The sequence below is a fragment of the Gossypium hirsutum genome, chromosome D03 (assembly GCF_007990345.1).
Source record: "Gossypium hirsutum isolate 1008001.06 chromosome D03, Gossypium_hirsutum_v2.1, whole genome shotgun sequence".
Classification (NCBI taxonomy): Eukaryota; Viridiplantae; Streptophyta; class Magnoliopsida; order Malvales; family Malvaceae; genus Gossypium; species Gossypium hirsutum.
Genome location: NC_053439.1, coordinates 8,052,502 through 8,069,230, shown reverse-complemented (window position 1 = coordinate 8,069,230; position 16,729 = coordinate 8,052,502). Strand labels below are relative to the sequence as shown.

Genomic DNA, 16,729 nt, shown 5'->3' with positions numbered 1-16,729 from the left:
CAATTTTCTTATCTGAAGTCTGGTGTTCGTGGGGGTTGGTTTATTTAAAAAACGAACCTAATTATGGCGGAAAGCAGACGCACTATCCAACAACAAAAGATAACGGGGGTTAGCATGTGAATCGTTCGATGACACTAATTCAATGGTGAGCAAACTATATCAAATCCCAACTCCACTTTCTTAGTCAACTAATCATTGATTGAAGAGGCGTGGACGAATACACTGCCGTATGCTAACCCCCAATCTTGTATATCAAAATTATCAGTGTACGGCACCATACTTACCAACCTGGACGGGCCTATGGCTATTTAATAATCCATTTTCCTGCCCTTACCCATCCAAGCTCAACCTTTCCCGCGCAGCAGTGATGTCACAGCTTGTTGATCCCCATGTTGCTGTTCTCGCATTCCCTCACGGCACCCACGCTGCTCCACTCCTCGCCATCATCGACCGGCTAGCCTCGGCGTCCCCAAAGACCTTGTTTTCCTTCTTCGGCACTGCACAATCCAACAACTCTATCTTCTTCTCCACATCCCAACCAACTCCACCGAACGTTAAAGCTTATAACGTAGACGATGGAGTACCCGGAGGCTATGTTTTCGTGGGGAAGCCTCAGGAGGACATCGAGTTGTTCATGGAAGTTGCACCCCAGAATTTGAGGAAGGCAATGGAACTGGCAGTGGAAGAGAGTGGGAGGAAAGTGAGCTGCTTGGTTGCTGATGCTTTCTTTTGGTTTGCCAAGCAGATAGCGGTGGAGAATGGTGTGCCTTGGGTATCTTTTTGGACTGCAGGGGCTTGCTCCCTCTCTTCCCATGTTTATACTGATTTAATAAGGGAAAAATTTGGTGTTGGAGGTAACTTCCCTGTCTTTTTGTTTTTTTCTCACCTAAGTTTCAACTTTAAGCATTTTCCATCAAAGTGTACTTTAAAAATCTGTCAAAAAAATGGAAAGCTGCAAAATAAGGGAAACATTTTGAAGAAAATTTAGTATGTTATCTATAGCTTAAATAATCTACCTTTGGCCGATAGATAGATTGTTAGAATTATGTGACCCAAATTCTAAGAGATTGCTTGCAAGTCAAGTTAAACAAAAATATATTTTATTTCTAGAAGATTTAGTATTTATTAGTATAATATATTTAGCATTTATTAGTATAGTTTATTTGACTTACTAATTTAGCCTATAAATAGGCTCCTTTACAATCTTAGAATTAAGAGACACCCATTAGATTAGAACTCATAACACATTCAGAGAATTTTGTGTTTACGTTTGAGGGTTCTTTGTTTTTCGGGTTTTCGGAGTTTAGTTTTTATCTCCATCTTTTGTACTCTTCATTCTTTTGCCATTATAGTAAAATTATCTTTGCCCGTAGTTTTTTATCCTCTTTTGAGGGGTTTTTCCACGTTAAATTTGTGTGTTCATCTTCTCAATTTCTTCTACTATTTTTACTTGTTCGTTGCTTATTCGGGACAATCCTAACATAGATATCTCATTTCAATGACTTCAAAGCTGACATGCACCACCATTTATCTTCTAGCTTGTGTACAATGTTATGAACATATACACATTGGTTTCAAATATGGATTTACTCACGTCTGTACATGTAAATTATACAGGCATCGTTGGGCGAGAAGATGAAACCCTCAACTTCATTCCTGGGATGTCTAAAGTACGAATCCGTGACTTGCCTGAAGGAATTGTCCTTGGAAACTTGGAATCATTCTTCTCGCGCATGCTGCATCGAATGGGCCAAGTTCTACCAGAGGCAACTGCAGTCTTCCTAAACTCTTGTGAAGAACTAGACCCTGATAGGACAACTGATTTGAAATCCAAGTTCAAGCAATACCTGAATGTTGGACCGTTCATCCTTGCAACACCACCACCATCCGTTCCAGATCCATATGGTTGCCTAACATGGCTCGACAAGCAAAAACCTGCAACCGTGGTGTATATCAGCTTTGGATCAGTTGTGACCCCACCTCCAAATGAACTTGTTGCACTAGCAGAAGCAGTAGAGGCTAGCCAGGTTCCTTTTATATGGTCTCTTAGAGATAAATCAAAGGTACATCTGCCCAATGGGTTCCTAGAAAGGGCAAATGGTATGGTAGTTCCATGGGCTCCCCAGAGAGACGTGCTAGCCCATGGTGCTGTTGGGGTGTTCATAACTCATGGCGGTTGGAACTCACTAGTAGAGAGCATAGCAGGTGGGGTGCCAATGATTTTCAGGCCGTTTTTTGGGGATCACGGGGTGAATGGAAGAATGGTGGAGGATGTATGGGAGATTGGTGTGATTGTTGAGAGTGGGGTTTTGACGAAGAATGGAATAATGAGGGGCTTGGATCTAATTTTGGCACAAGAAAAAGGGAAGAAAATGAGAGAAAATTTGAAGGAAGTTGTTGCACTTGCACAAATATCAGTTGGAGCAAACGGAAGCTCCACTAAAAATTTCAAGAAATTGTTGGATTTGGTATGTAGCCAAAATCATGCCTAGATTTGATTTTCGACCATATTTTTAGTTTTCGTTAGTGTGGAATCATGAGGTTTATGTTTAAATTAATAATGTCTTTCTTATGTATTAAATAAATGACAAATTTCAGTTGCTAGTATTAGTAATATGCGAATATTTGAAACGGTCTCAATTTTAATGTTGAGTTTGCTGATGGAAGATCGAAATAATTCTAATATTGTTTTGTCTTAGTTTTTTATTGTATTGCCAAAAAAAAGAGTCTATCTTGATAAAAAATAATGAGGACTTACATTTAATGAATAAATATAAAACAAAATAAAATGGCATCATTTGAATTATTGACAATATATAAGCTTGTATATATCCAATAAAAAATGCATGTTTTAATGTCAATAAAATGTATTATTTAAAAAGCTAGAAATTATTAGATTTAGCAATAATATAATTATATTGTTTTTGTATTAGTTTTATGCATTAATATCATCTTTAAAACGTGTAAATGTATATGTGTTATGTAGATTTTAAAATGTTGTGGGTTAGTTTCTACGAGGTTTGTCAAATGAGCAAATTCAAATGCTTATGGAGTGTCTAATGCAGGGCCAAGACCCACCATAATGTTGGATATGGTGATGCAATAACAAGAGATATTTCAATCTTGCTATGAAGGTATTATTTGGATTGTTCGGAGCAGGAAATTTTTTGATTGAAAGCACCTACAATTTATATGGTTAGATCTCTTCAAAAATGTAATTGAGATTTATATCACTCCAGTTAATCGACGGAGTTTTGATGTCAGATAAGTCTCATAATTTTGTTTAGTGCATGTATCTCATTGTTAAGGACCAGAAGATACAATTGGGGATTAACATATCCCTTATGAAATGTATTAGATTATTTTTTTAATACACTACCTAAAATTACTCATAACTCTTCCTAAAGGAGGATAAACGCGTTTTAACGCGTTCGAATCCACGTCCTCCTGTACTAACAATAATGTTGATGCCAAACTCAGTTGGCAAATGTATTAAATTATAAATGTTTTATAATAGTACTTACATTTAATATTTTAATAGATGGACTGATAATTTGAACTGTAAAAATTATAAGAAAGATCATATTTGACTGTAATCACAAATAAATTAATTTGCATATCATTTAGAGAAATTGTTGATATATTTATATTTAATTAATATAATTGTTAATCACAAACGAATTTAATAGTATTAATTTAATTATTTACCCTTTTTGTTGATATCGTAACAAAATGATGTGATTATTGTCGTATTACCACTGAAAATATATGCACATGCTAAACTTTTTAATGCATGCATAGCAATTGTATGCTTCCACATCATTAAATGGCATCAAATTGATTAAGTTTTAGGATCATTCATGGCATTCCATTGGAGCCAAGGAATCTTGATGAGCTTCACACGATTGATTTGTGTTGGGCGAATGTTCATCCCCAATCGATCGACAAATAAGCCACTCGTCTTTAGCATGCTGTTCACAGTGCATTGATCCATAATGATAATTTTGTACCATAAGATTAACTATCTATTATATCTTATTAAGTATGGACATTACCTCAATTTTCACAAAGACACGTAGAATTGGGCCATCACCAGTGCATGCAGAGGCTATCGAGCTTGCCCAACCTAATGGTCCTTCAAATCCATCTCCAATTATGTTGGATTAATACGTCAAACATCCGACCGAACTTTTGTGTAGATGTTGGTGAGTATAGCAAGCCCTAGCCTATTGCCTAAAGATAAAAGATCATGGCAAGGTTCAAGGGTTTGGAGAAAGGTTTTGTGATTTTAGGTAATAGGATATCGGTGAGTATAGCAAGCTCATCCACATCTTATGAGAGTTGAAGTCGATTGAAATACCTAATTGCCCAACCAAATGGCATCCACAATCCCCTCTATATGACTTTCTTCATGTGGCAGGTAATTTGGTCATATCCTTCTTTAGAGAAGAATTCGATGAATACCGCAACTTATATAATATAATTGTAATGGCTTAATTTCGCCCGTGCCCAATTTACAAATAAATGTAAAATAAATTGTAAATTAAAATAAAAATATTACAAGCCCAAATGAAAAAAATGCCCAATGTCCCATTTAGTCCCTAATTCTTTTAGTCTCTAGTTCTTTTCGCGCATTTCATTTTGATCCTTTATCCTGTTTTATTAGTTTTTTATTTACACTTATCCTCCTAAATTTTATTTAAAATTTGATTTAGTCCTCTATTTATTTATTCATTTATTTTATTACAGTTTAGCCCCTTTATTATTTATTTTATCCCAATTTAACCTTTTAATTTCATTTAAGTTAAGATTAATTCCTGTACCTATTTTAATTTATTTATTTACCTATTTACTTATTTATTATTCCTTCACTTTTTTTAATATTTAAATTTTTTTATTTTCTTTTTATTGAGAGTTTTTTTATTTTATTTTTCTCTTTTAGTCTTTATTATTATTATTTTTATTTTTTTATACATACTTAAGAATTAGATTGTATACATGCTTGTATTAACGCAATTTTTTTAATTTATTATTGTCATTATTATTTTATTTTTATTTTATTGGTATTCTTGTTATTTTATTATTTCTTTCATTATTTTTGACGCTTCCATATCATGTCCATTTATTTTTTTTAATCGTGCATCTTCCATTTTTTTTCTTTATCTTAAGTCACTTTATTTATTTATCATTACTATAATATGATTATTAATATGATTATTATAATTATATTATTATTACAGTATTCCTTTATTTACTTATTATTTATTATTCTACCTACATAGTGATTTTATATTATTCTATTATCACTATATCATACATTATATTTAAACATTTATTCATTTTTATATTAAGCCCGAATAAGTTAAATGCACATCCTTTTAAGTGTTACGTTCGTTTTTTTGCACGATCCATAAAAAAGGAAATTTTTTAAGCCGAAGCAATGTTCATTATTTTTGGAATTAGAAGAGTCGTGTTCCTAACTTACGGAATATGATTTCTTTCTAAAACCGAAATAGTCAAATATTCATTCCAAAAATATCAAAACGAGGTTTAAGTAACGATTAAAACAACGATTATGCTGGTTCTCGAAAACTAAAGGCGTCGTGCCCTAACTCACAGGGCATGATCCTTCTTCTCGATTAATTTGGAATAAAGTCTTTTCTATTAAAATATCTTAATACAAAGGGATCGCATTTTAAATTCTCTTCAAATTTTTAATTTTCGACGCTAAGACATCAAGTAATCAATTAGGTACCAATTTTAGACGTAACGAGGGTGCTAATCCTTCCTCGCGCGTAACCGACTCCTAAACCCATTTCCTGAATTTTGTAGATCAAAAAGTATCGTTTTAATAAGTTTAACATTTTATTACTGCGTAACCGACTCCCGACTCATTTTCTAGATTTTGTAGATCGAAAAGTATCGTTTTAATAAGTCTAACATTTTATTAAAATGAGTTTTAAGGTGACTCAATCACACCTAAATAAGAAGGGTTGGTGGCGACTCCTATTTTTATTTTTTAAATAAAAGTCGATTTCAAAAAAGGTTTCGACAACTTGGCAACTCCACTAGGGAGAAAATAAGAGAGTCAGGCTGCGAGTTGATTGCTTTTGGTCTTTTTGTCGAAAATTGATAATTTGGTTTAAATTTACGATCCATTTATTGCATTTCATCCTTCATGTTTTGATATCTCGAGTTGTATAGCGATCTAGTATATCTGTTTTATTGGTTCGAAAGTTTTTTTTTCGTGTTTTTCGCATATTGCATTGCATAATCGTTCAATTTTGCCTTTTTTAAGTGGGAGTGAGAAGCTATTCCTTTGTGAGGTCTTCACCTCCGTATAGGATAGTGGATCACTTTTGGGATACATCCGTACCTATGTATTGAACTTGAACTTGAACAACAGTACGATAGCAGAGGTATGTAGTCAATTCAAGATCAAACACCACAACTCGTCGTCATATGGCCCAAAAACGAATGGTCCGATGGAGGCAGCCAATAAGAATATTAAGAAGATTGTAGGGAAAATGATTGAAACTTAAAAAGATTGGCATGATAAGCTACCATTTGCCATCTATGCTTATCGAACGTTTATCAGGACCTCCACTGAGGCAACGCCTTTCTTTTTAGTTTATGGAATGGAGGCAGTCTTGCCCATTGAAGTCAATATTCCTTCTTTCCGTGTTTTGTCAGAATTGAAGTTAGATGAAGCAGAATGGACCCAATCCCGATATGATCAGCTGAACTTGATTGAAGATAAGAGGTTAAAGGCTAACCGTCATAGTCAGATGTACCAAAAATGAATGATGCGAGTTTATGACAAAAAGGTTCGCTCCAGAGAATTCCATGATGGGGCCTAATATTGAAAAAGATCCTTCCCATACAAAAAAAACTTCAGAGGAAAGTGGATGCCAAATTGGGAATGACCTTATGTGGTAAAGAAGGCCTTTTCTAGAGGAGTGCTGATTTTGACCGAGATGGATGGCAAAAACCTGTCTAATTCTGTGAATTCGAATTCAATCAAGAAGTACTTCACCTAAAAAAAGGGAGTGGCCAAGGCGAAAACCCGTGAAGGGCGATTTGAGACTAAAGGTGTTTTGAGTTGAAAACCCAAGAAAAGGCAGCTCAAATTTGGATTGAAGATTGAACGTGTGCTGGTCGAGTCTTCTCAAAATGAGAAACGTTACATCTTGGGGCATCAACAAAATACTTTAGATCTCTTAAAAACATATCAAGCTCAAAATGGTCCGCGAGAAGTTTGAGCAAAGAAGCTCATGTTGCGATATCTAGGGCACCTAGTTTCATCTTACTCATTTTGTATTTTAGCAACGTTTGCTATTTTGATTAGTCTATTCATTTCGAGCTTTGCTCCCAGTAAATTTCAATCTTGTCCATTGTTACGATCTTTTTCAAGCATTTTTCATTGAAATAACGATTAATGGACTCATAATATTCAAGTAAAATGATTTATGCATATTGCTCTGAAAGGTTTTCTAAATAGTACAAGGACCTGAAACAGGACCACCAATTAGAACTGACCAAATCTAAGACTTGGAAATGTTTGGGAATAATTAGTTTAAATTGTGATTATTTCTTCGGGTTTTCTGTCAAAGATACCAGCTAAACAAGAAAGCAGGGTAATGCGTTAGTCATAGAACCTTGATGAACAACGAGCAATGTCAACCTAATCATTAAAAAGGGATCATTCTTGAAAAATGACATTCTGCATTCATGCAAATATCATTCATACACATCTAGCTAGGAGCATTTGATTCATTTTGATCATAGCATCCTAATCGCTTGACATAAATATAGACCCATGAAATGGATTCTACAGGTCATGTTCCCCAGGGAACAGTGTAACAGATCAGTGAAACCACAAATCCTATACCCCTAAAGTTGCAGTGGGACTGATTGAAGTTATTGTGACAAATCTTATCTCTCTGAAGTTGCAGTGGAGCAGATTAAAGCTACAAATCTTATCTCCTTAAAATTGCAATGGAACAGATTGAAGATAGCAAATCTTATCTCTCTAAAGTTGCAGTAAAGCGATTGAAGTTACAAACCTTATCTCTCTGAAGTTGCAGTTGAGCATATTGTGATTCTTATCTCTCTGAAGTTGCAGTAGAGCAGATTGAAGCTACAAATCTTATCTCCCTAAAGTTGCATGGACCAGATTAAAGCTACAAGTTACAAATCTTATCTCCTTGAAGTTGTAGTAGAGCAGATTGTGAATCTTATCTCTTTGAAGTTGCAGTAGAGCAGATTGAAGCTGCAAATCTTATCTCCCTAAATTTGCAGTGGAGCAGATTGAAGATAGTAAATCTTATCTCCCTGAAGCTGCAGCAGAGTAGATTAAAGGTACAAATCTTATCTCCCTGAAGTTGTAGTGAAAGTATTGAAATTACAATTCCTATACCCCTGAAGTTACAGTGGGTTAGAATGAGGCTACTTGAAGAAGAGGAGCACCAAAGAAGTCGAGATTCGATGAGACCGGACAAAATTGGTCCTTCTTAAAAGTCTTTGCTCCATTCTCGTTACACAACAACGAGCAAAGAGGGGCAGCTGTAATGACCCAATTTACAAATAAATGAAAAATAAATTACATACCAAAATAAAAATATTACAAGCCCAAATGAAAAAAGAGGCCCAGTGGCCCAAAACACTTAAACATTTTTAGTAAAACAAAAGAAACCCTAGCCCCCTTGGTGCCACTCCTGATGCCACGTCAGCATGCTCGTCCTGAAGTCTGCCCCTAATGTCGTTGCACCAAAACGACAAAGGTGCACGTCCCATCGCCCTCCGTTGACTCCACCACTTGCAAGAAAAGAGAAAAAAAGGACAGAGACAACGTGCAAGAACAAACGCAAAACAGTAGCGAACTAGGAAAATAAACAGTAGAACAACAGTGTATAATTGGCTATAAAAGCCATCAACAACATGTAATTTTTGGGGGGGAGAAAAACAGAGAAATACGAAAAAGTAAAAAAAAAAATAGAAAAGAAAAAGTTCAAAAGAAAAAAGGTAGTCTTTTTTATTTTTAATTTTTTTTACTTCGAAGGGATTTCTTGTTTTTACCCGTTCCACTGCGCCTTCTCTGCCTTTGGTCGAATTTTGATCGAGATTTTGGGGAGTCTAACCTTAGATTCGTGTTTTACGCGTTTAAAAGATCAAAAAGGGGCTTTTTGGAATCTTTCGGCCATCGAAGGCGGTGGTCGCTATTGCCGATGACCGGTGGCCGTGGTGGACCAGCGACGCCCCATGGCCGGATAGAATGGAGGGGTTGAGAGAGAAGAGAGAGTTTTTTTTAAAAGGAGGTTGCAAATGATTTTTTTGAAGTTTTTTTTTACTTATATAAGCCCCCTAAAACGACGTTGTTTTGGGCTTGGCTTCTGACACCCAAAATGGCGTCATTTCAAGGACGACCCGACGACCCGACCCGGATCCCCCTAGGATTTGCATGTTTTTGAGGGGAGGGTCTAATTTCCACTCAGTCCTTCCGCTTTTTAATTATTTTTCAATCTGGTCCTAATTCCTTTACTTTTTTTCCTTTTAGATTGCACAATTTAATTTAATTTTATTTCCAATTTAGTCCCCTGATTTGCCAAAGGAACGGTGCATTTAATAAGGTTTGGGATATTTTCCCATTTGGTCCCTATTTCTTTTCGCGCATTTCATTTTGGTCATTTATCCTGTTTTATTAGTTTTTTATTTACAATTTATCCCCCTAAATTTCATTTAAATTTTGATTTAGTCCTCTATTTATTTATTCATTTATTTTATTACAGTTTATCCCCTTTATTATTTATTTTATCCTGATTTACCCTTTTAATTTCATTTAAGTTAAGATTAAGTCCTTTACGTATTTTAATTTATTTATTTATCTATTTACTTATTTATTATTCCTTCACTTTTTTAATATTTAAAATTGCTTTTATTTTCTTTTTATTGAGAATTTATTTTTTATTTTATGTCTTTATTATTATTATTATTATTATTATTTATTACTTTTTTATACATACTTAAGAATTAGATTGTATACATGCTTTTATTTGCACAATTTATTTATTTATTATTATCATTATTATTTTATTTTTATTTTTTTGGTATTCTTGTTATTTTATTATTTCTTTCATTATTTTTGGCACTTGCATGTCATGTCCATTTATTTATTTTTAATCGTGCATCTACCATTTTTTTTATCTTAAGTCACTTTATTTATTTATCTTTACTATAATACGATTATTAATATTATAATATTAATATTATATTATTATTACAATATTCCTCCATTTAATTATTATTTATCATTCTACCCACAACCATTTTATATTATTTCATTGTCACTATATCATACATTATATTTAAACATTTATTCATTTTTATATTAAGCCCGAATAAGTTAAATGCACATCACTTTAAGTGTTACGTTCGTTTTTTTGCACGATGCATAAAAAAAGAAAATTTTTAAACCGAAGCAATGTTCATTATTATTGGAATTAGAAGAGTCGTATTCCTAACTTACGGAATATGATTTCTTTCTAAAACCGAAATAGTCGAATATCCATTTCAAAAATATCAAAACAAGGTTTAAGTAATGATTAAAACAGCGATTATTCTGGTTTTCAAAAACTAAAGGCGTTGTGTCCTAACTCACGGGGCATGATCTTTCTTCTCGATTAATTCGGAATAAAGCCTTTTCTATTAAAATATCTTAATACAAAGAGATCACATTTTAAATTCTCTTCAAATTTTCAATTTTCAACACTAAGACATCAAGTAATCAATTAGGTACCAATTTTGGGCGTAACGAGGGTGCTAATCCTTCCTCGTGCGTAACCGACTCCCGAACCAATTTCTTGGATTTTGTAGATCGAAAAGTATTTTTTTAATAAGTCTAACATTTTATTAATGCGTAACCAACTCCCGAACCCATTTCTTGGATTTTGTAGATCGAAAAGTATTGTTTTAATAAGTCTAACATTTTATTAAAATGAGTTTTAAGGTGACCCAATCACACCTAAATAAAAAGGATTGGTGGTGACTCCCATTTTCGTTTTTTAAATAAAAGTCAATTTCAAAAAAGGTTTCGACAATAACCATGAATTATAAAACATCAATAAACTATTTAAGAATAACTTAAATTAGGATGATTTTAAAAATCTTAATTTTTAGGAAGGAAAAAATAAAATTATATCATCAATTTTTTAAATATAAAATATTAATATACACCCATATAAACTTCGTACTAAATATGTTTGTACTAAATTGTAGAATAAAAATTTGAAGGTTATAATATGTTTTAAGTCCCTGTAAACTTTGTACATTTGAAATTTATTTTTTTTTTGTACTTTTATTTTTAAGAATTTAAGCCTTATGGTTTTCAAATTTAAAAATTCAACTGTAGTCATTACCTCTATTAAATTTTTTCTGTTAAATTCACTGGTGCAACATTAAAAAAAACACATTACTTGGTAGTGATGTAAAAAGAAAAAATAGCATCAACCTTGGCTCGTATCACTTTGTAATTGAAATAGATAACAATATTAATTATTTAGACTAACAAATGTCACTATACAAGTAGCGGACTGAAATAAGTCAAAAACTAAAGTATTAAATCTAAGTTTCATCATAGTATAGGGTTGAAATTGAAGTTTGACCATTATCTTATGCTAATAAAAAAAAAGAACAAGACAAACTCAAAAGATGAGTCGATTTTTAAAACTCTTAAAGTATTCAAATTATATATAATCCATAACGCTTTAATCAAGAAGTTAAAAATATTAATTATTTAGACTAATTAATAATTTTAAAAGTTATAAAAATAAAATTATATTAAAAAATAAAGTATAAAAATTAAGGTATAATAGAAAGAAGAAAAGTCATAGAGTTTCAAAATTAAAGTTGAGGTGTTGCATGGTAAATGCTATGGCCAATCTTTTAATATATAGGCATATAGGTTTGATGGGAAATTCTAAAGAAAGCTCTCTACAATTAGCTTCCCATTAACTCCCTTGAGATTCCATAATTTTGAAAAATAAGTTCCTCCATATATATTTTCTTTTTTGGTATTCTCTCGTGATTTTGATACACTTTCATAATTATTGATAATCTCTTATAATTTTTGATATTTTTTTTATAATATCGGAAATTTTAGTATCTTCCATAATTAAATTTTTTTTAGTATTTTTATATACTAATAATATTTGTTACATATATAGATAAATTTTAAAATTAAAAAAGTAAATTTTAAAAGATGAACCAATATTTGATAGTCCCTCATAATTGTTGGTACTCCATAATTTTTTGTAATCTCTCATAATTTTTGGTACTCCCTCATGTCTGTTTTTTTTTTTCTATTTTCTTGTGACTTTTGGTAGTCCCTCATAATTTTTGAAACTCTTTCATATCTTTTTGGTATTTTATCATGTTTTTTTGGTATTCTCTCATATTTTTTTTACTTAGCTCATAATTTTTTGTATGCTTTCAAAATTAAGTATTGACATAAGGAGTCAATTTTTAGTATAATTTTTTTCATACTTATAAAATTTGTTATATATACTAATAAAATTAAAAAAATGAAAAATTAAATAAATAAAGCAAATTTTATAAGATGAACCAATATTTAGGGGTGCCTTAAAATTTTTGGTAATCCTTTCATATTTTTGGTTGGTCTTATTAAATTTGTTTCATTTATTTAAAATTTAAAAATTATCATTATATGTAATTTATTCCATACCAAATATTAACGTGAAAAAAATTAATAATTAATAATTTATCTTACAAAATCTTAATGAAATTTATTAAGATTCAAAAATAATATTTTTTTAATCCAAAATTATATTTCTCATTTCAAATCGTTATTTTGAAATCATAAAAAAAATTTCTGAGACTATACCAAAAATTACGAGGAAGTATCATAAAATTTGAGGGATTATAAAAAATTCCGAGGGTGTACAAAAAAATATAAGAGAATACTAAAAAAATAAATAAGTACCAAAAATATGAAAGGATATAGAAAAATATGAGGGAATACTAAAAATTATGAGGGGATACAAAAACATATGAAGTACAAAAAATTATGAGAGAAAACCAAATAAATTGAGGGGTGTACAAGCCCAATAATGCCCGGGCCCAAGCAAACAAATATGCCCGGGCCCAAATAAATATACAAAACCCAACAACCCGTATGGCCCAATAAAAATTAACCCTAGCCTAATAGCCAAATTAGCCCAAAACTAAAAAACAAGAAACAGAAACCCTAATCTTCAGCCTTAGCCGCCGCACAGCAGCCTTGCGCACTGTCCCCACCGCAACAGTAGCCGCCATTCACGCGAATTGCGCCTCCACGCGTCACGCGCACTCAACAGCCCCCACACCTACGAAAAAGAAGCATATGGCGCAGCAATAGCAGAGTAGTAGCAAAAATCGCAACTAATATTGAAGGGAGATATGATTTTGTTGCTTACTTTATTGTTATTTTCGGGCTATATAAAGCCGCTTGATTTTGTAAAAGGGAGGGGGATTTTTCGGTGTAAAAAACATATTGAAAATAGAGAGAAAGACCGAGATTCCATTTTTTTTTTCTTTCTCGAAGGTGAATTGTGTTTTTTTTTTAAATTTTGGATTTTTCTTGTTTATTTTTTCATTTAAAATAAAAAGAAAGGGAGAAGAGTCTTACCTGGTCGCCGGAGTCGTCGATCCGGCGTCTTCTCCGTCGAAATCGGGGCATGGAGGCTAAGCGGCTGCACGATGATGGGTTAAGAAAACCCCAGCAGAGAGTGTTTTCCCATTTATTTTTTGCTTTCTGCTGTAAATAGAATTTTTTAACAAAAAATTTGTTTTAAATAACAAAAGTGAAACGGCGCCGTTTTGCAAGGGGCCAGATCCGCGCGTCGACTCGACCCGCAAGCAGGGTCCGCGCGTTCTAGCCCTGAAGGGGGAATTTGCGCAACTGATCCCTCTATTTTTGAGTCACCTTCAATGCAATTTTTTTTATTTTCAATTTTGGCCGCACGTTTGTTTCTTGTTTCAATTTGGTCCAACATGAAAACGATGCGTATAAGGGGCTGGTACATTTGCTTGTTTGCTCCCTGATGTTTCCAGCGCACTACAAATTAGTCTTCAACTTTTATTATTTTAAATGTTTACCTGAAAGTTTCCTGTAGTTTCAATTTGGGTCCCTTGTTATTAATTATTTTATTATTAAAATTAATTATTTTTATTATATTATTTATTATTATTAATTATTATCATATTTTCTATACATATATATATACGCATAGTTTTTTTTATATATAATATACATATGGGCATTTTTATATATATAGGTATATATATATTTTTAAGCTTTTATAAATACATGCATATATTTTATACGTATGTTTTTTTTGTTTTTTTTACTTTTTTATATATATTTTATATTTTATATATATACTTTTTTTGTAAATATATACACATGTACATATTTTTATATTTTTATCTTATTTTCATAAATTTCGCATACATATATATACATGCATATTTTCTTAGAAATTATAATAGGTTTTTGTTTTGTTTTATATATTTCATTTATTTTTTTATTTTTACTTATATATACCTGTTTTAATATATGCTTATACACGTTTTCAAAATTTATTTATGTCTGATACTTATATTTTGAAAATACATATATACATATATTTTAAATTAAAGTATTTGTATCATATTGTATATTAACTTTTTAACATACCCTTTTGAAAATATATTTTGGTTTTAACCATTCATCAAAGTTATTTTCTTGATTTAAAGGTTTTTTTTGAATAAAAGCATTATTGGAAGTTTGGGATTTTCGAGGGAAATTGAGCCCTAACGTATTGGGTTCTGATTTTCTTTGTCAATCTTAAATGACCGAGAATATTCTTTATTCAAAATGCATGAGCATAAAAATAATTTTTGGGAACTTAACTTGTCGTGCCCTAACGTATTGGGTGTGGCCTGTTACTTTCTCGAAATGAAGATTTTCGCATAAAATAATAGTGATATTCAAAGTTCGGGGATTATGAGAAATTGTACCCTAACGTATTGGGACTCGATTTCTTTACATGACTTGAACAATTGGTTATCCTTTTGGCAAATTTCATCATTCAAGCTTATTTTAAAATCTTTTTTTTTCAAATTTTCGACACCAAGCCATTAAATAATCAATTTGGTATCGATTTTGGGCGTCACGAGGGTGCTAATCTTTCCTTGTGCGTAACTGACTCCCGAACTCATTTTCTCAAATTTCGTAGACCAAAATCATTTTAAGGTGAGCCGATCACACCTAAATAAAGGATCGGTGGCGACTCCAATTTTTATTTTTAAAGTCGACAACTAAAATTTTGTTTTCAAAAAAACGGTTTCGACAGCTTGGCGACTCCACTGGGGACTTTAGAGAGTCGAGCCATAAACTGATTATGTTTGTCTTTGTGTCGGAGATCAAAAGTTTTTTAAAAAATTCATGAGTTCCCTTCATACTCATTGATTTTTTTTTCTTTCCCATCATGGTGTTAGCAACTTTGTATTTGCATTTACATTTTGCATTACATGGTGAGTTTTACCCTTTAAGTGGGAGCGAGAAACTAGTCCTTCGTGAGGTCTTCACCTCCGTGCAGGGTAGTGGACCGCTTCCGGGATACATCCGTACCTATGTCTTCGTGAGATTTTCGTCTCCGTGCAGCCATAAAGAAATATATCCCCCTGAACTGAACTCGATCCACATGAGCTTATAATGGGTGAGGATCGAGGAATCTGCTGGTTCGGGTACCTTTACTCTAGAAACTAAGCCTCATATAGTGAGCTTTAGGAACTTGCCCTAGGTAGAGCTATACCAAACCCTAGGGGATTCCTGAATAAATGCTCTTGCTATTTCATGTTTGTATTGGATTATATCTTTTTGGTGTGATGCTGACTTGGGTTTATTTTGTTTTGATTGCATGACATCATGATTGCATTGCATTTTCATCATAAAAAGATGTGTTGATTCATGTTCGGTTGTTAAATAGAGAACTTGTCATAAGGAAATGGGTTTCTTGATAAAGTGAAAAATAATACGGTTGCCTGAATATGTTCCGAGAAAACACAACAAGAGAAAGATAATAGTTTAATGGAGGACTACACAACCATTGCTCCGTTGCCTGAAGACTCAAGCTGACGAAGATTATTCGAGAGCCGCTGAACTTTTTTTAAAGGGAAGCCAACGAGCATCACGACGATAAAGGAGCAACGGGTCACGGCCCGGATCAAGTAAAAAGGAGATAGAAGAGACATCCCTTTTGAAGAGTTCGTGAGATTTATTTTAATGCTTGAATGAAGAAGAGGATCGAATGACTCCGCCTATAAGGGCAAAATCGTATATATATCTGCTTTATGTAAAGAGATTTGTTTTCTAGTAAAGTTGTCCTAATAGAATTGAACCAAGAATCAACGTCTCTTTTCGCATTCACTTCATGCATTTGCATTACACAACATTACGTACATTAAGGACCATTAAAAGACCCTAATTGAGTAAATTTATTTCAACTAAAAAACCAACATTCCTGCGGTACCCGAACAGAAACTAAAAGAATGGACCAAAGGTTGGAGAGATTAGAGCTGATGCAAATACAGATGCTAGAGCAATTGGCCAAATTTCAACAAGATATAAAGGATCAGATGCTAGAAATCCAAAGAAATTTGATGAGTCAGTTAACCCAGTTATTGGATATGA

The 16,729-nt window shown here is 32.6% G+C and overlaps 1 protein-coding gene across 1 annotated transcript; it reads left to right on the top strand.

Annotated features, from left to right (window-relative positions):
* Nucleotides 1-37: 37 nt before the first annotated feature.
* LOC107950567 (anthocyanidin 3-O-glucosyltransferase UFGT) lies at nt 38-2,604 on the top strand. Its single transcript, XM_016885447.2, has 2 exons — nt 38-854; nt 1,618-2,604. The coding sequence occupies exons 1-2, from the start codon at nt 230-232 to the stop codon at nt 2,490-2,492; spliced, it is 1,500 nt and encodes a 499-aa protein (XP_016740936.2). The 5' UTR covers nt 38-229; the 3' UTR covers nt 2,493-2,604.
* The last annotated feature ends 14,125 nt before the right edge of the window (nt 2,605-16,729 follow it).

Bases quoted from the DNA above. Each gene is read 5' to 3' on its own strand.
- LOC107950567 (XM_016885447.2), top strand. From the start codon at position 230: ATGCTAACCCCCAATCTTGTATATCAAAATTATCAGTGTACGGCACCA. The intron at 855-1,617 runs GTAACTTCCCTG...TAAATTATACAG, and splicing joins GGAAAAATTTGGTGTTGGAG to GCATCGTTGGGCGAGAAGAT.